At 38.6% G+C, this 19783-nt stretch overlaps 1 protein-coding gene across 2 annotated transcripts; it reads right to left on the reverse strand.

The window, feature by feature from the left end:
- Positions 1-328: 328 nt before the first annotated feature.
- LOC140168543 (protein phosphatase 1D-like) lies at positions 329-17555 on the reverse strand. 2 transcript variants are annotated; one of them, XR_011861224.1, is made up of 6 exons: positions 17180-17555; positions 13410-13634; positions 10910-11033; positions 9831-10021; positions 3697-8446; positions 329-3549 (listed from the first exon to the last, which is right to left on the reverse strand). XR_011861224.1 is itself a non-coding variant. In XM_072191946.1 (5 exons), exons 2-5 carry the CDS (start codon positions 13551-13553, stop codon positions 8312-8314), a joined length of 594 nt encoding a protein of 197 aa, XP_072048047.1. In that variant the 5' UTR covers positions 13554-13634; positions 17180-17555; the 3' UTR covers positions 329-8311. The 2 variants fall into 2 exon arrangements, 1 of the variants encoding a protein (XP_072048047.1); XM_072191946.1 differs by having other exon boundaries at positions 329-8446.
- Positions 17556-19783: the final 2228 nt, after the last annotated feature.

A 19783-nucleotide genomic window follows, 5' to 3' on the forward strand; every position in this document is an offset into this window, starting at 1 on the left:
GGTCATTGACGAATATCAATAACCTCCGCGCCGGTACACCGCGGTGTGCGTAAATCATCTAACGAACATATGGCGTGATACGCGGAGGTTATGAATTAGGATTAGGGCTTAGGTTAGGGTTATGGATTAGGGTTTATATCGAAGATATTGGGTTTTCGGACTAATGGTCCTTCCGACCATCAACCTGTTTTCTAAAGCGTATATACATTTCATATTGCAGGCCACCTAAGACACTTTAGGCATAGGAAACAAACTTTTTGTTAGTAATAGCCTTATTGTATTCATTTTGTATGAAGACTATCAGAACAAAATACACCAAGAGACTTGATTCCATTTCCTGGCAATTTTATTTACTGCCCTTTGACATTCACACACACATACATACACTCTAGAAACATGTCCCCAACAGGATAAATATGTGACTCCTCGTCACAACTGAGCCCGGAAGTCGCCAATCATCATTTTTGAGATATTCAACCAAAATATTCTGCTTTAAATTAGCTTTAAAATGATGTATATCATGTCTATAGTACTTGACATTTAAGTAGTGAAAAATCAATAAAACAGTCAATAAATCCTTTGTTTCCTATTGTTTATTGTTAAGATCGATGGAGCATATCTCAATAGTGGCACTGGCGACATCCGGGCTCAGTTGTGGCGAGGAGTCACATATAAACTTGTCTATGTAACACTTCACTGGTGATGCTTCTGAACCACAGAATTAAAACCAGAGAACCCATACTCGACCGCCATATTGATATCCGCATGGGACAAAAATTGGGGGTATTCATGCTCGTAAGGCGTTCAAAACTAATCAGTACTTGTGCATGAAATTAGACACGCTTCATGAAACGACGCTGACTGCGTCCGAGGAACACGGATTATGTTCACAGTGACGCTGCCATGCGTTATAGTGCAATTATCACAAAGAATTTTATTTGTTTCTTTCCTCGTACTGACGACAAGGACCCAAATTTGTTTCTCATAAGTTTGTGTCAAAACTGTATTAAAAACAGAAATTTTCCCCTATGCAGTATATCAAAGTATGGCAACACTCCTGTAAAAGTGGATTTTTTTTTTCGCTTTGCCAATTTTGATTCGTTTCCCTTGTTTTTAAATTTTTAATTCTCAGTTTCCTTACATTGACCTACACATGTGTATACACAAAAGAAAAATATTTGCGCATTACAACTTTCGCAGTAGCAGCTTGGAACGCAAATATTTCCCACTTTTACGAAATGTTGATGACATGTACCGACTACCGACACCCAGCATGCTTCTGTCAAACAGTACAATAGAAAAATTTTCAGACCAGTACCCAAATAGACATTCTGTAACATACATACATGCATTCATTCAAATATCATCACATAACATTTTATGTGCGACCTTCTTGTACAGAAAATACCTCTCAACAAACAGAAACAATGCACAAATAAAAAAAGATTAAAATGCCTACACACTTACAATCAATAATATAAACAAAACTTAATATAATCATGGCCATTTGCTTGGTTCTATAAATAGATTAGAAACACATCCAAAAAAGAAAGCCCCACTACTTTCAAGTGGCCATAACTTTTAATAAGTGATAAAATTGATATGAACGTTGCGGTATGATACCAAACTTGTGTAAATAGAAAAAGCTAAATGAAGAATTGCTGAACTTTTGTTCACAACACATTTTTATATCACCTGATTGAATATGGCGCGATTCGAAAAGTTGCAGCATCGTCATTTACTGTGGACAGTGTTCGCAATAAGCACAAATCCTCTTGTCCAAAAATCACTGGGGACAACCATATTGAGCTATGTACTTATCCCCTGGACAACCACTATATTTTACCTCCAAAAGTATGACACACTTTTAGGGGACAACCAAAATGTAGTGAGGACAAGCAGAATTTATGCTTTGGTTATCCTAAGGATAACCTCCATATTTTCCTTATTTCGGACACTGACTGTGGATATGTGTATCTATCACACATAATCGTCTCCAAATTAAAAACCGCAGTCGGGCATATAGATTGCCTCTTACTGATCGACCAGCACTCACTTCTGGTTAGTGGAGTGTGTTATATTAAGCAATTTCACACTGCATAATCTGGATTTGCAGCTTTTCAAATTGTACTTAATTCCATTAAATCATGAATTTTTCAATATTGTTTTACTCAAGTTTGGTGTCACACTGCAAGTTCTGAAATTAACAAATTTCACCCAATTGTTTTATAACAACTGCATTGTGCTCAAATTTTAAGTTTGTTTGGCTCATATAGGAGGCGGAAAAAATAAAGACTTGTAACACCGTGCATTGATATAGAATGGCATGCACGCAGTTGCTTACGCTAATTGTGCCTAATGCGTGACTGGCACACACTTATGAGAGAGCGTAAGGACTTTATTGATGCACGCAGTAACAAAAGCCAAATAATTTCCGCCTTCTAATAAGCCGAACAAACTTTAGTTAAGGCCACTGAACTTAGTGGTGACTTTCTTTTAATTATGGCTGTTACTGAAATTTCAACACAGGACAGAGCCAGAGATCCCCACTTGGTGTGGGTGGCTTTTTGACCCTGCCTGCGGAGCATTAGAATTTCATTTTCACTGCACAGTGCGAAAATCAAACTTGATTCTTGCAACAAGTTGTTTGTGAGAATCAAACTTGATTCTTGCAACAAATGGATGCCATTCAAAAGAATTTTCAAATCAAGAAAATCCCTGTGTAATGGCATTAGTATGAGCTTAGAAAAAGAGAAAGGTAAACTCAAATATGAGGCCTAAAAATAAAAAGCAACAGAATGTCAAATGTAACGAGAAAATAGCTTTCCAATTTTACAAACTTCTTTTTACATTTTACAAAGAACTGAAATTATAAATTTGAATCGCACCTATCCTATTTACACCTATTCTCTCTCTCTGCAACATTGCATCCTTGACTCATTTTTTTTTTTTTTTTACAAAATTTCCCAAAAAAGGGAATAATTCAATTTGGTTTTCGTTTCTTTTTACAATTTTACATTAAAAATATTCACATCCAACAAACTTGTAAAAAGTTTCACATTGCACAAGTGTGGATACTTCTCTTTGCTTCACTATGGACCACAATAGCCTCATCTAAATGGCATAGTCCAATAACCTTGATTACATAATCATAATGCAAAAGTTTTTGTACCCAAATCTTCAAAGGTCATTCAATGAATGTACAAATATATTGGGGTTTATGAACTGTGCCCCTGATAGATGAGCATGTTGTGGATCCTAGTGCTTCCAATCACTATGAAAGAGGTCATTGCCTGTCCCAAGTATATTGCATATTGACACGAGCACCCTGTTAATGAGCGACAAACGTTAAACTCTGTTTGCACCGATCAACGTTTTGACACATGATCGGCCAATCGCATCTGTTGTTATGATTGAATCAGCCAATCAGAACCCCACTTCCGTGTTTATGCTTTATGCGCACTCTCAAAATGTTTAAGTGCCATTCTTCTTTGACAGAAACTGTAAGCGTGATATTTTCCCGATATTAATTTTATTCCACAATTTGAACTGATCGGGTAGTTTTGCGGTTTCTTATATTACATTCACTAAAACAGTTGCACACTTCAGCCTATGCCTTGTGAAAACATTTTCGCAGGCTTTTAAATTCATGGTTCTGAAATTAACTGCAAAAATAAAAATCTCGTGAAAATTTACCGCTACAGTAACTCCATTTCCACAACCATAGAGATTAGACAAAAGAGTACCCACTCTGAATTGCTCTGTGCATAACGCTATGGTAAATCCATTTCCACAACCATAGAGATTAGACAAAAGAGTACCCACTCTGAATTGCTCTGTGCATAACGCTATGGTAAATCCATTTCCACAACCATAGAGATTAGACAAAAGAGTACCCACTCTGAATTGCTCTGTGCATAACGCTATATGGTAAATCCATTTCCACAACCATAGAGATTAGACAAAAGAGTACCCACTCTGAATTGCGCTGTGCATAACGCTATGGTAAATCCATTTCCACAACCATAGAGATTAGACAAAAAGAGTACCCACTCTGAATTGCTCTGTGCATATCGCTATGGTAAATCCACCATCTTGGTTTGTTGCACATCAAGACCAAAATAGCGTACCACCAGCATTTTCAGCAACATGCCTAGAATTTTAATTTTTTTGGTACCCATGTACAAGGCTACTGGGCAAAGACAAAGAAGGGCACCAAGGCCAACAAGTGATGAAGAATGCCTTGAAAGTTGACAAATTTATTTTGTTTTAAACATGTTCATATGCTGGGCATACACCATTTTGCTCTCCATTAGCAAGATGTAAACAAGACCGAGTCGGTTCCCTTTGCATACAACACATGATTTATACTTCATTAAGTTACAGCTCAGCTGTCTTTATTTATAACAGATGTTATGAGGCTTACCTACTTACATGTAGTATTGATCTTAGTATAAAACAACTGATAATGACACCAACCTTATCATTTTTAAAACAATATTAAATGTGACCTACATTCATAAATTTCCCCTTTTTAAAAATAATTGAAAAAAATATTACAACATGCTTCTAACTAAAACATGCTTTTCTTATCCTTGGGTACTCAAAATCGTTTCGGACAGTTAACTCATGGGTGCAAATACGACTATAAACATCTCGGTACTTTGTAAAAACAGTCAGTCATATTACAAAAATACATGTTAAAACAGACACTATAATAGTAGTACTTAACTACAGACTTCATCATTGTATCAAATTTTTCTGCAGCATTTTCTTTTTCAAAATTGTCAAAAATATTCCAAGAGACTCGAGGTAGACCTGGTATATTATTACCAACTTATAAGAATGTTCCAGTACTTAAGTTAATCTCCATTGGACTATCCCAGTTGGAATCCATACACCCTAAATGGAAGACATGACCTTAATCTTCCACACAGGGTGTGTGAAGGGGTTACCTGAATGGGCGACTACACTGTCTGCTCCCTGTGGAAGATTTAGCCAGTCTTCAACTGCAATAGTATGTTTCAAATAGAATATTTTCATTTTATTTTAAAACACATCTTTAGAGACATATATTGGAAACTCATTAACATAAAATCTGTTTACACCTTAGGCCAAAAAAAGAGGTTTGTCTCAAAGCTCACGAAAAATTTAAAAACAAATGTGAAATGCGATTTTTTTTTTCTTTTACTTATTTCATGGTATTTTGAGAAAAAAAGTCTGATTTTCGCCGATTTTTTCTGGAAAAACTATTAAAAAAATCATCCGATTTTACAAACGCGTGCGCAAGCTTTGAGAGGAACTTTTTTTTTTTTGGCCTTAACACAAAATTCCTGACAACACAAAATGCTTGTCACATCCCAAGTCAGGAGTTGCGTAACTGTAATTTTTTGCCATTTTCTGTGATTCCTTTTTTTACGACAAGGTACCAGCATGGACTGCCTTTTGAAAAGAGAGCGAGAGCAATCGCTCTCTACTGCTCTCCTTAAATCTGATATGAGAGAGCGATTTTTAGCTCTCCTTAGTTGACCATTCTCTCCTATTCTATTGCTCTTAACAGCTCTCCTTGAAGGCTCCAGAAGAGCTCTCCTGCAAATTCCAAAAGACAGTCTCTGTAGCAGATGAATAAACCTTTATGTGCTGCCAACCAATCAAGGAGCCATCGTTGGGAGTTTGACAGACAGACAGTCTTTAGATAATAATATGCTGGGACTTGTTTTCTGGTTGGACATCAAGTACTGATTTGAAGTACTGAGTAAGTTGCTTACACAGAGATCACAGACGCAATCAGAAAACGATTAACATGGTTTTGAAACTGTACCCAGTAATTTCTATAGATATTTTCAAGTAATTCTTGGCCCTGGATACATGCCACGCATGTGGGCGTACAACAATGTCCAGGAGATTGCATGCACGCACCTTACATTGCGTACACACGCTTAGTACGCTACAAGAACACCATGGTTACGTTCCACAAGGGATACAAGAATTCTTGAAATATATCTCTAGATATATACATGTATTTTTAGGTTAAATATTTTTACATACCGAAAATTTTCACAATTTCAAGAGCAGGGTTAGATTAATAGAGGCCGTCAGCGTGACGTCATATGCCGCCATCTTGTGGGTACACGCTGCGATGGTTGTTCGATCTCCCTGCGTGAACAGCAAAATCACTGCGTCGATGCGTGAAAACAGCTGCGTGGCAAGCTGCGCCATGCGCGTAGTGTCTGGCGCATGAACACGCGTATCATTTGTACCCACAAGATGGCGAAAGGCTGACGGCCTCTATTCTTAGTGTGAATTTAATTTTTGTAAAAATTGGTACGAATTAAAAAATTGAATTATTGTAAATTTATAAAATTGCACTGCACTTTGCATCCATGATGTGAAAATCTCATTACATGTAGGAATCACCGAATAAAACAGTGCTTTTTAGTGCAACTGCATAAAATCTTAAAACACAATACGGTACGTAAACTTGACATACACAAATTTTGTTTATAAAATTGGAATGATTTGATAATTCATTAGAAATACTTTTCATTGTCACTCTAGAGGTATTAATAAATTAAAAATTTTTGTCTATAAAAATTAGTGTCATCACACTTATTATTACAAATTACCTGTTAAAAATTTGGTCTTATTTCTGGATATAAAGGTTCATTTTAAATAAACAGACCTTGCATATACATCGTACATGTATATATCTTATAAAAATGTACTTGTATGGCAGTATTAGATCAATTTTGCATTTTATTCCAAAATTGGACAGAAAAGAGGTAGAGTGTTAAAAGAAAAGACACCCTGCACGGGAAATAGAACGATCCCCTTTAACAAGGCAAATGTATCATAAGATAGGCCTTGACAAAATAAAAAATTACATCATTGCTACATTAAACCACTACACCAAGGATAGCCAAAAATCGGCAAAACATGCACCGTAGTAATCAATACATTGGGTATTGATCATCAATAGTTTGATAAGCATCGCATATTGATTATCAAATCTGGCCATGTTTCTTTGGTTGGGATGTCTATTTAAATTTAAGTAATTACAACTATGTAAAAAAAAAATTTGACCTAGATTCAACCAACAAGCAAATAAAAAAAAACCCAAATATATGGTACAAAAATTGCTATCTACCTAATTTTTACTGCTGATCTTGTTACTGCCTTATTCTTTTGTATCACGGAAACAGGAAGAGATCTGGTTCTTTGTCTCTGCTTCCCTACATTCTTAACAGTGACAGTTCTCAAAGAGCGCTTGATGGCGCCTTTGGGTGATAGCGAGTACCGCGTATTATACGCTGTCCTCTTGGCCACAGAGTTCGAGTCTTTTAGGCACGTTAACTTGGAAGAATTCCGAGGTGACTTCCTGAGTATTGGGGGCGCTGCAGTTGGGACGGGATTCTTTTGACTACAGCAACGCTTTCTTTACTTTTGATGGCACTTTCCGATTTTGAGCTTTGCGATGTCTCGGCTGATTCCGGCGGAATCCTTCGGGTTACCCTTCCGGATTTCTTAGCCGCTTCCGTTGTTCCTCCAACAGCCGCATCTCCTCACTGTATTCCTTTTCCAATACGGCACTCTTCTCTTTTGAAAGCTTAACACACTCTTCCGTCAGCTTTTCATCACAATCGGGTTCAATGGGTTCAAACCCCGACTCCATACTAAGATTACCTGTACTCGCGCCATCAGCATCCTTTTTTGGTTCTTCTTTCTTCTTGTCATCCTCCTTTGGTTTGTCTTCCTTCTTATCTCCCGATTCCTCTGCTTTCCTTGACATCATTTCATCTGGACGATCCGTCTTACCGAATCCGTAGATCTGAACTTTGACCATCCCTCTCACCGTATTCACCATGATTTCTTTGTTTGGCGTGTCCCCGTGCGGCGTGCTTACTTCCATCTTGTGCTTCTTGAACTGCGACGGCTCCTCCCCATCATCTTCCGCTTTCCTCTTTTCCGCTATCCTGATCTTCTCCATTTCTGACCGGTGCTCCATGGCGGTTATCCATGGAGTTTTCGGAGACTGCATGTAGACCATCTGTTCCCGGGAGGAGTAGGCTTTGACACTATCCTGCTCTATGACCTGCCTACAGACGTTACACAGCTCTTCAGACTTGGCCGTAAAGTTATAGTGCCAGCACTTGCGCTTGTAGAACGGGTCAAATGTACTAGGGGCAGTATATAAGAATTTCTCAGCCAGCAACTCTTTGGCGCCTTCAAATTGGTAGTTACGATTCAAAGAAAGGCCAAGCTGACTCCATTGTCTAACCGATGAGAGATCTAATTGGTCCTCTTCGTAAATCTAGGATCTCGGGAACTCAAAGAAGATGGTGATTGCTGTTGTATTGTCGGCACGCAAGCTACGAGCGTTCCACTTGTTGATTGTGGTTTGCACCAACTGCTTGGAGATGGTGTGACTCAGAAGCCGGCCGCCACTCTGCAAAAAAAAATAGAAGAGGGGGGTTAAATTTCAAAGCTCTCAAATGAATGTTTAAATTAAAAATCCAAAATGTTGCCTGCCCTCTGTTGTTCAGATTAGGTCAGTTTAGATTGTCATGAATGTAAACAAGACTCACTGAACTGCCGGCGTGAGTCAAAGAAAAAGTGACAAAAATTTGACCTTGGATTATGTTTTATAGCCAAAATATTCCAGTAATTCGATAAATATGTGTACATCCATATCAAAACGATGCACTTGTCGGCTGCTACATGTGTCTCATTTCATATAATAGCTAGGAATAAATACCAGACTCATATCAAGTGTAGGTCACTTCAAATCATCCCTAAGTCAAATTGTATAAGGAATGTTCTTTGTATTCCTAAACCACATGACTTGGGATGAATTCAAGTGACCTCCACTTCGGAGATATGTCTAGCATTTATTCCTAGTTAATATGTGAAATGAGACACATGTAGCAGCCGACAAGTGCATCGTTTTGATATGGATGTACACATATAATGATATTTGTCCTAAACTTGAACTCATTTGAAATGAAATGTCAGTTTTTATTGAGTAAAGCATGACTTTTCCACTCATCCATGTGCTTGCAATGCTGCTGAATTCTGCACTTTGGCGAAGTTGGACGAACTTTTATGGCATAAAGCAACATTTTTACAGTAAGTGCACTGCTTGGAAACTTTCTTAAAAAGCAAGATAGTTGGTTAATAGCGAAAATCGTGGCATGAAAAGCGAGATCACGTTTTTTGCCGGGCCTTAGGTAGAACCAAAGAGTACCGACTTGTAACATGTTTGCGCGTTGCTCATTGAGTCTGGAGAGCAAAATAGTGTACCTCCGCCAGCGCCTGGCAAACTTTGATTCAAAGTGCGCTGCTGTACAACCTAACCTACATTCTGCCAGAAATGTGTGCTAAGAACTGATTGCGCAAACCGGCAAAATCACATGTTTCAGTGCTTAATTGGTCTTTAAAATGTCATTTCAAGTAAATTTAATACTAAATTGTAGTAGTTCCAGGCTGGGAAATAAGTGGAGGCTAGGGGCCATTTAGCCCCCAGGTTCATTGACAAAGTAGCCCCTGGTCCGGGGCTTATTTCCCAGCCTGATTGAGTGAGGTACACAACAAATTTTCCCATCCATTGAATACCCCCTGGTTCCCTGTAAAACCCTGTGAACCAGTAGCCCCTGATCCGCTCTTCTTATTTCCCAGTTTATTGCAAATTTAGTAAACTAAGAAAGGATTTATTATGTAAACAACACCTTGAGGTGGAAATAATTGAATTCCTGTTTACATTTTCCGTCCTTTCGATCGCTGGCCATGTTTGTGTACATTTATCAGGATCTGAGACTGGACTGAATACAAACCTTATTGGCTCTCTCCCAGGAGTACTTCTCCACCTGCCGTACGGCATCATACACACTCATCATGTTCCACAGGCCGTCACTGCCGATAACCAGGAATCTATGGTGCTCGGGATCTATGATATGATGGGTGATGTCTGGCTCTGGCGACACCAAGTAGTCTTCATGCTCAAACTGATAGCTCCAAAGATCACCTGAAATGATGATTTTAAAAAGAATTTAAACTGTCAATGACAAAAGGTTACGGTAACAGTTAAATTAAACAGTTGGGAACAGTTTTAATTAATTTCCATCCCAACCACTTAATCCTAAACCTAACCCAAACCTCGTATAAAACTAAATACTTGGCCACTTTTGAAGGAAAGTGAATCGCATGCATGCTGAGTTTTCTTTCGTTTTTCAGAGTGTTCTCCGACTCCCAAAGCTATGTTGCTTGCCACATAAACTGCACTGACCAATCACTAATTTTATTATTACTTTACTTTTCTTCCAACTTTTGGAAGTGATTTAATTCAAATTAAAACAATATCAACATAAATGGATGTCCTAAAAGTGTATTTTGTGGCATTTGATTCAATGACATCAGCTATCTTATACATTGGCAGTTATTCTGAAGTCCCACCAATACCTTAATTTGCGAGTCAATTAATGCAGATGATCTGAGACCATCTGGCACTGCCCCCTTCCTGGGGGAAAAAAATTGGACAGAAGCCAGAAAAGGTTTAACCGTTTAAAAATAGTAAAATACACCAGGGGGACTGCAGGGGTAGCGTTAACCCCGATCGGGGTGAATGACCCCAAATTTAAAAAATATTAATTTTACACCCTCCATATATTGGGAATGTGCAAGCTCGGGGGTGAACTCTGACCCTCTACTTGTGGACCTTACTCCTACCCCGACTACACTGCAAAATATTTTTCACCCCCGAGATTTAATTTTCACCCCATGTATTTGGATTTTCTGCAAGCTCGGGAGTGAAAAACACGGGAAAACAACCCCCGACTTTCCGGCCTTAATGCTACCCCTGAGGGGGAGGTACGTTGGTTCAAGTTTATAGATGATATGAATGAAGGTGGTTTACCAAGTGATCGAGCCACTGCCAGAAATGGAATGTGGTCAACGTGAGTGCTACGTCGTACTGGTCCTGTATGGGAATGCTTAGTTCTGGCCCACACCACTCGAGGTACGCCATTCTTGTATAATACCTGCAAAAACAGAAGGAAAAAAGAACCCATCAGAATCAGAAAAACACATCCTACATGTAGTTATGTGCAGTGTTCGAAATAAGCACTTATCCTCTTGTCCAAAAATCACTGGGCACAACCATATTGAGCTTTGTACTATTGTACTATATTTTACCTCCAAAAGTATGACACATTATGGGGACAACCAAAAAGTCCAAAATGTAGTGAGGACAAGCAGAATTCATGCTTTAGTTATCCCGCTCCATATTTTCCTTATTTTGGACACTGGTTATGTGTGAGTCAATCTTGTATGTAAGCCTTGTACCCACAGCAGAACCACATGAAACTACTACACAGTTCTAAGGCATTAAGAGATTTGGCAGTCTTAAGGGATGGGGTATGAACATTTGGACAGTATTTATTGTGGGACATTAGAGCACATCAGACATATCGAATTGCATTCTGAATACAAAGAATGTCCTTCTGATGTCAAATAATTTTGATTTTTGGAAATTCGCAATGTAATTAATACACATTTTATAGCAAATGATTAAAAATTGACATTTTTAATATTTAACAGTACTCGAAGTAAACTTTATAAATATGATGATTTATACTTTGAAAAGTGTATGTAGGTGGGATGAAAAGCCGACGATCAATTCTCGCTATTCACAATAAAGGCGCCGCCAGCGTTTGCGATGTAATCGTGATGTATCATGGGAAAAGGTCGACATCAAGTCCGCATAATCTGAATATTACCATGCTATTACATAGGAACACGTGACAATATTTTTAGTTTGTCAATATAACGGTATTACACGCAAATCCATAGAGAAAAAATTAATTGTGCACATTTCAAATCACATTATTAAGTATTATTGAGTATCGATTCGCGTGTAACACCTTTATTTTGACAAACTAAAAAAATATTGTCACGTGTTCCTATGTAATAGCATGGTAATATTTGTATTGCGCGGACTTGGATGTCGACCTTTTCCCATGATACATCACGATTACATCGCAAACCGCTGGCGGCGCCCTTATTGCGAATAGCGAGAATTGAAAATTTTGACCTTTCGTATTGAAGATATGGATTTTTTTCCCAAAACACAAAAAAAAATTAGGTCTTTTTTGGGAAAAAATCCATATATCTTCAATTTGAAAGGTCAAAATTTTCAATTGATCATCGGCTTTCCTCCCAGCTACATACACTTTAAGAATATATCATTAGATTTATAAAATTTACTTCAAGGACTGTTCTATATATCAAAAATGTGAAAAATGTCAAATTTTAATCATTTGTCATCAAATTTGTATTATATCGTGAATTTCAAAAATGAAAATTATTTGATATCAGAAAGACATTCTTCGTATTCAGAATGCAATTGATATGTCTGATGTGCTCTCATGTCCCACAAAAATACTGTCCAAACGCTCATTCCAGATCCCTTAAAGTGATGGGATGGAATAGATATGGCCATCAATTACAATGACAGAATTTGTATCAAGGTTGTGATCAGCCTAAATTTACTTCCCGTCTGGGACATGTGTTCACAGTGTTTGTGTTAGTGCACCACCTATCAACGAAACTGTGATACAATAAATGGCTGCCATGACGGTGGTGGTGATGTCGCTGCAAATTCCGGTTTTCTAGATCATGTGGATGTGAAATATAGCATTTTGGCCCAGATATTTGATATAAATACTAAATGTACACAATCATAGAATATTTTGGGCAGCTCTGAAAGAAGCTTATTTTGATTTTGAGTGCCGGTCGGTAACTGACTCAGCACTTGGTGGTTACTGCCATCTGGCGCAGTCACAACACTGGTATAAGTGGTAAAGTGCCGGTCGGTAACTGCTAGGGTGGGTACTACTGTACCGGTGTCACAACCCTGGTATTTATTCAAATTCTTTACAAGTCATTTAATTATAGGTTAATGAATGCGTCTTACAGTTGAGAGTGAAATTGTACAAAATAATGAAGGGGTGAGTGCATTAGACGCATCAACATCTCAGTGCAAGTGCATTATTTTGTACAATTTCTCGAGCAACAAGTAAAGCGCATTTATTAACCTATTTCATACACAAGAAAAACAGCTGTGATTTTTGCTAATTTTATAACAAAATTGTCACTAAAAATGTTGGAAAATACGAGCAAATATAAATGCATCAACTCGCCAGGAAAATTAATCAATCCTACAGCGATGCTTGAACGCTGCCATGCAAAGCACTGCTGCGTATTTTTCTAACGGCTTTTCTGATTGGCTATGTGGTCAAATTAAGATGATACACCTGCTTCTTGTGGGAAATAAAAACACTCTTTCCAAAATTTTTGGGAAAAAACAAGAACACACTTTCCCTTCACTTGATGTTTTTATAAAATTAAGACCTCACCTGTCCTCCCAGCTTCTCAATTCTCTCTATTTCACTGCGATTACTCGGCTTGTGGTCTATGGTCAGCGCTTTTGGTTCTATCCTGTTGTACCGATTCTTCACGCCTGCCACGATGCGCGAGTCCCCTACATGAGCCACGTACATGTTGTTTTTTGTTGATGATCACCATGGCAACTGTTGTCCCGGCAGTGCTTGGGTATCCAGTGGCAGTCAGTGGCCATCTACCTACAGGTACACAAGAAACACAAAATCACTAAATTTGTTACTGGTTTAAAACTCCTTGGGATATTTTGTGGGGACACTCACAGTAAGGCTCTCACCTGAAGGCTTAACAGCAGACCTGAAACAGTGTCTTTATAAAAAAAGAAGAAGCTGAAAATGCTCAAAAAACCTTGAAAAACAGTGTAAAATGGGCTGAAAATAAAAGAAAACGCTTAAATTCAGGAATAAAAAAAAGAGGAAATCAGCTGAAAAGAGGAAAGTTTCAGGTCTGTAACAGGTTATTAGTACCGGGGACTGACTTTTGAGGAGAGCGAGAGCAATCACTCTCTACTGCTCTCCTTAAATCTGATAGAGGAGAGTGATTTTTAGCTCTCCTTAAGTTGACCAAATGTCTCTCCTTACACTCTTGTAAATTTAAACAGCTCTTTGAAGGCTCCAGAAGAGCTATTTAAGGGGGTACTACACCCTTGTGGTAAATTTTTGCATTTTTCTCAAAAAATAATAACACACTGGTAACAAAAGTTACGCATATTATTGGGGCAAGGAATCCAATTATTACACTGAAATTTCAGTGACTCAAAACACTCGGTTCAGTATATATGATAGGAAATGAGGTACATCCTAGCTGTACATCATTTCTTATCATAAATAATGAACCGCTTGTCTTGGGTCACTGAAATTTCAGTGTAGTAATTGAATTCCTTGCCCCTATTATATACATAACTTTTTGTTACCACTGTTTTATTAGTTTTTGAGAAAAATGCAAAAAAAGTCATAAATTTATGGAGGGGTGCAGTACCCCCTTAATGCTCTCCTGCAAATTCCACAAGACCGTCCCTGTATTAGTACATGTATGTACATGTACTTGGGTACCCGAATTAAATTTTCGGGCAAGAATGTAAATGGGCAACATATTACATATCCATTACGGTACCTGAAAATCCACCCGGTCCTTAGACAGGTGGCCGAGGGAAAAGAATAGCTACATGTGTTTTATGTTCAGGGGAAAATAATATCAGTCAAAAGGAATACTATTCGTGCGCTGTTGTTTTTGTGGTAGCTGCTTGCCGAGACAAAAGAAATAGAGAAGGAGAACCGGGACTCAACCGCCATAGAGGCATGGAGCACAAATTGGGGGAATTTGGTTTCCCTTGGATTGCGCTCGAGGCATTCGTTGTTATGCAAGCGAGACATGGATGAAGGGCGCATTTGAGAGACGCACTTCAAGCCATAATGAATGATCTAATAATATGAAATTGGTTTAAAATTTTTTCCAAACCTGATTTTTTGGCATTTGTACAATGTTTATGCATGTCCCAACTTGCACCTAAATGTAATCAGCCAAATTTGTTGTTTGTAGCTACACCCATCGAATGTGTGTCATCAGCCCTCAGATCGGCCCTCAGACACACACACACAGGCATAGAGTTGTGCTGTAGCATGTTTTGTTGACATTTTTTGTCAATGTTTACATCAATGACAGAAGTACTCCCATAATTGAAAACTCAAATACAAAGGACATCAGTAGGCAATCTTAATGTTATGCAATCAAGTTTACAACACATGTCTTACAATGGACAGAAAGTTACTGAGTCATGCCATTCAAGTGGCAATATGGATTACTTCAAGTGGCCTAGTGGAGTGACCAGATATAACCCTGCATGATTTCCATGTTATTTTGCAATAACAAAACCATGTTTTCCTTGATTTTGGTATGAAATTGAGCAAATAGAATTCAATGTCATGTCAATTTGGAGTTATTAAGGGCAACTAAAACTGATGTGAGGTAAGTTTTATCTGTTTGGAATCTGTATTGACTATTCTGAAGGAATTACTGCAATGTAAACAAACTAACTCATGGCCCATATGAACATTGTGTACTGGTTTTTAGTACCCTGTTTTCCATGGGTGACTGTAGGAACCCATGGATTCGATCCATGTAGTTTGTAGCCTGTAGGTCAACAGAGCAAAGTTTGACATAATGTCATAATTCAAAGGTAGACATGTCCACATTGCTTATTATAGAGGGCGACATTCAATCCAAAAAGTTGTGACCACAGTAGCTCACAGTCAATGGCTTAACTGTGTAATCTCCATAGGGAAATACAAAAATTTGAAATTTGGACCTCAGAAACTTGGAGGTACGCAGTCTAAAAAGTGCTGGTACTTTATCCTTGATACAAAAGTCAGCATGCAGTGAAAGTTAGATTTCATTTAATAAAATCGCCTTTGTGTAAAATGGATCATCGTGGTAAAAAATGATGCATTACATGCTTTTTTTGTACAGTAAGTCATTGTAAGGCATTGTCAATGATGGTCGCAGAAAAGTGCAGTTTTTAAAACAGACATTTGCCCATAACTTCGCTAATGTTTGACCTACAGACATGGTTGACCCCTCATTTTTTAAGTTAAATAATCACCTTTTTAAACAAAATAATTTCCATGTGAAATATCCAATTTGAAAATTTTGTGAACATGCCTATCAAAGGGGATCATCTGAGGTCAAATTAGTAAAAACATTTTCTCTTGGACTCTTGGAGCACCAAAAATTGTTACCAACCCCCCTTCAAAAATATGCATCCCCCACCAATTTCACCCTCCCGCAGGGCTCATAAGCAATTTACAGCCCTTCGTCTTCGACATGCCCTGGCCCTTTATAAAATTTACATTTTTCGGAACAGCAGCACAATTAGTACTCATGTAGATTGGTGCCCAGCGCTGTGGTCTTTTTCAATAGGGCTGTGCAATAATTATGAGTCCTGGGGGAGGGTAAAATTGGGGGGGGGGGGCAAGAATTTTTTAGCAAGCCAAGAAGGGGCCGGGGGTGCAAGTGATTTTTGGCACACATTCTTGGGGGGCCTTTTATAAAACGCGCAAAGGCTTAGGAAAATGGTATGGATACAATGAATATAATTATGTAAATTTTCCTGTTACTGTTCAAAGCGCTCGCAACATGTACATAATAGACCATTTATTTTAAGGTTTGCAAATTGGGATCCCAAAAATTTGGCATACATGCAAGTTAAGCGGGGGGGGCAAAGATTTTTGGCAGGCCGAGATGGGCATGTGGGGGCAAGCGATTATTGGCAGGCCGAGGGGGGCAAGCTACCCCCCTCCCTGGCCCCGGGTGGCTCATAATAGTTATTGCACAGCCCTTACCATTGCCAATTGCATTGCAATTGACATTGTTACTACTTTTCAACTTTCTGCTCTATTTTTTTACAACAAACATGACAAATTCATTACAAAAATTATACTTTCATACAAATAAAGCAATGGAAAAATACAAGCAGGAAAAACATAAAAAGCCACTAAAAACATAAAGCAATTACAGGTCAATACACACCATGCACACAGCACAGCGTCCACACACACAAAGCAAGCTTACGTATTCATTGGTATTGAACGTATGCACGGGAAACACCCAATGAATGGCACACAGCTGTGACCGGTACGTGTTTGTTGTGCATGTTTCACTGGTTTTGTGATCTAAAACGTTCAAAATGTAAAGCTCTGAATGTCTTAAAACACTAAAATTTAATACGTACGTCGGACTTTTCCATAGCGGCTTGAGTAACAAGAAATCCCTCTTTAATTGCAGCCATAACCTTGCCATGATCTCCGGAGAAAAACCCGCGCTGTTTCTTAATGTTTTCCCATAGATGATCACGGGCAAACACGGCAGCCTGTCTCCCGCCGTGGCCATCAAAAACAACAAAACAGGCGTAATCAGCGTCTTCTTTGCGATCAAACACGATAGATATTACATCTTCCATATACTTTCTCCTCCTGACTACAATCGCTTGAAACTCTCAAGCCTACAACCTTCTTTTTACCCGACATTTTACTATTTTTCTTCGGAGTCACTCGTATTCCTGCTTCGTCCATGTTCTCAGTTCCGTTCCCCGCGCCTTCTGATCATTCAGCGCGCTGATCGCTGGTCTCGATTTCGCTCTTTGTGTACGCATCGATTAACCTGATTACATGTACTAACTTGTTCGATATGGACGCTATGATTGGTCAGTTCTACGGTTTATAATCAACGTCATCGCTTAATTTGGATTATCAGCAAGAAAATTATGTAAACTTGGTTTGACAACAATCACTTCCGGGTATTAACTTCGATTTGCGAGCCAAAACATATAAACAAGACAAGAAATGCTTTTAAAAATGCAATCGATGGTACTGATCAGTATGCTGAACCGGGATGCTGATTGCTGAACAGGACTAGGGCCCGGGACCAGGGGTGCAATAATTATGTGTAGGCCTACCCGGGGTGGTGAATTATAGGGGGGAGGGGGGACTTTTGGCAGGTCAAAGGGGGGGCACTCGCGCGATTTTTGCGGGCAGGTCGAAAGGGGGGTCAAGCAATTTTTGTCAGGTCAAAAGGGGAAAGCGATTTTTGGCACAGATATTTTGGGCAACATTTCTATATTACGCCCTAAAAAGGTGCAGGAAAACATTAGGAACACATTCAAATATACAAAATTGCCTGCTCGCTGCGCTCACATTATATGATAAGACAATTTCAGGTTCCCAAAAATCTTGCATGTGTAAGGGGGGGGCAAAGATTTCACATCAAAAGGGGGGCAAAGTTTTTTGGCATGGTCAAAGGGGGGGGGGGGGGCAAGAAATTTTTCAGCAGACCATTTTCAGAATTCACCACCCGGGGGTACACATTATTGCACCACCCCTAATACTATTACTATAAAGGGCAGGGAGAACCAAGGGATTGACATTGACAAGGGAGTCCAACTTTTAAGCACCATAAATATGCGTACGCATAGATCTGAAAATACACCTAAAATAAGTAGGCCCGTACGGGAAGTTCTGACCTTAAATGGTCATTATGGAGCCTCACAAGTGGAGCATCCGGGGGGCTCCAATATGAAATGGATATAGGTGTAGGGCTGACACTTTCACAGTATGGGCCATTCGGTGAGAGCAAAATGTAAAAATATGTGGTAATGATTTTTGGCATTCAGCAAGAAAATGTAAAAAATATGGTCATTGGGTGAGAACATAACCCTTTTTTAAATGAAACCTTTGGGTGAGAGCTGAAACATCACCACAGAAACCTCAAACATTGAATTTTTAGTTCTAAATGGCTTCAAAATATGAAACAAAATCAGTGAAATGAAAGTTACTGTTCAAATTGAAAAATAAGGGTCTTGAGGTGACAGATCAAAGAGAAAAATAAGTGGTCTTCAGCTGACAGAGCATTTGTTCGTAAAGTTTGTTATATCGTGTCATACCACAGTTAAGAACCAATAAGATTGCAGGGACTTTCTAATGTGTTCAAGAATATATAACCGTACTTGGGGAGCCAACTCCCATATTTTGGAAGCAAGTGACATGTTGAATTTACAAAAAGTTGACCAATATGTTTTGTATGGGTCATGGGCAATAACTTTCAGGTTGCCAACTAAATCAATCATCTACATGGATATTGCTTCTCTGCACTTAGTAGTGAACATGCTCTCTTACAGTAAAGACATAGCTTATAGTTGCTCTGGGCTTGTCTTGTTTGCTACCCTTTACTTGCCTTCAGTTTTTGTCTTGTATTTGGTTTTAAACTACAGCATGTAGTTTTCGTTGTTTAATTTAATATTTTGTCGTCTGTCCCTGAAGAAGAGCAGTTTATCTGCTCGAAACGTCGGGTTGATTTTTTGTCTGTTAGGTTTTGTTTGTCGACTATGTACACAGTGATTTTCATCACTCCAGTGTACTTTTGTACTGTTTTCCTGACACCTCTGTGGGTTCTGGAATTGGCAATTTTTGGCCATTAAACTTTGGCACTCGGCACCGAACTTTGCCTGTTTTTAGGCCTACATTGGTTGTTTGGTTTTTGTCTACTTATGTGCTCAAGTGATTTTCATCGCTTGTTCTAGTACACTTTTTCTTCTAATGCCTATTTTGCCCCCCCCCTCGTACTGTCTTGTCTGTATTTTACTTGTTCCCCCACGTCAAGTTGGTGTACCTTGTTTTTTTTTCTTTCCAGTACATCTACATGGAGTCAAAATTGCTTGAATCTTGTTTTCCCAGGTTTGTTTTAATCCTGCCAAAGTATTCCCCTGGTAATAAGGATTCAGAAAAAGCATGGTTTAACATACCTGTGTTATAAGCAATAGGTCAAATTTTGATCACTACGG

This window comes from Amphiura filiformis, chromosome 13, assembly GCF_039555335.1.
Source record: "Amphiura filiformis chromosome 13, Afil_fr2py, whole genome shotgun sequence".
Lineage (NCBI taxonomy): Eukaryota > Metazoa > Echinodermata > Ophiuroidea > Amphilepidida > Amphiuridae > Amphiura > Amphiura filiformis.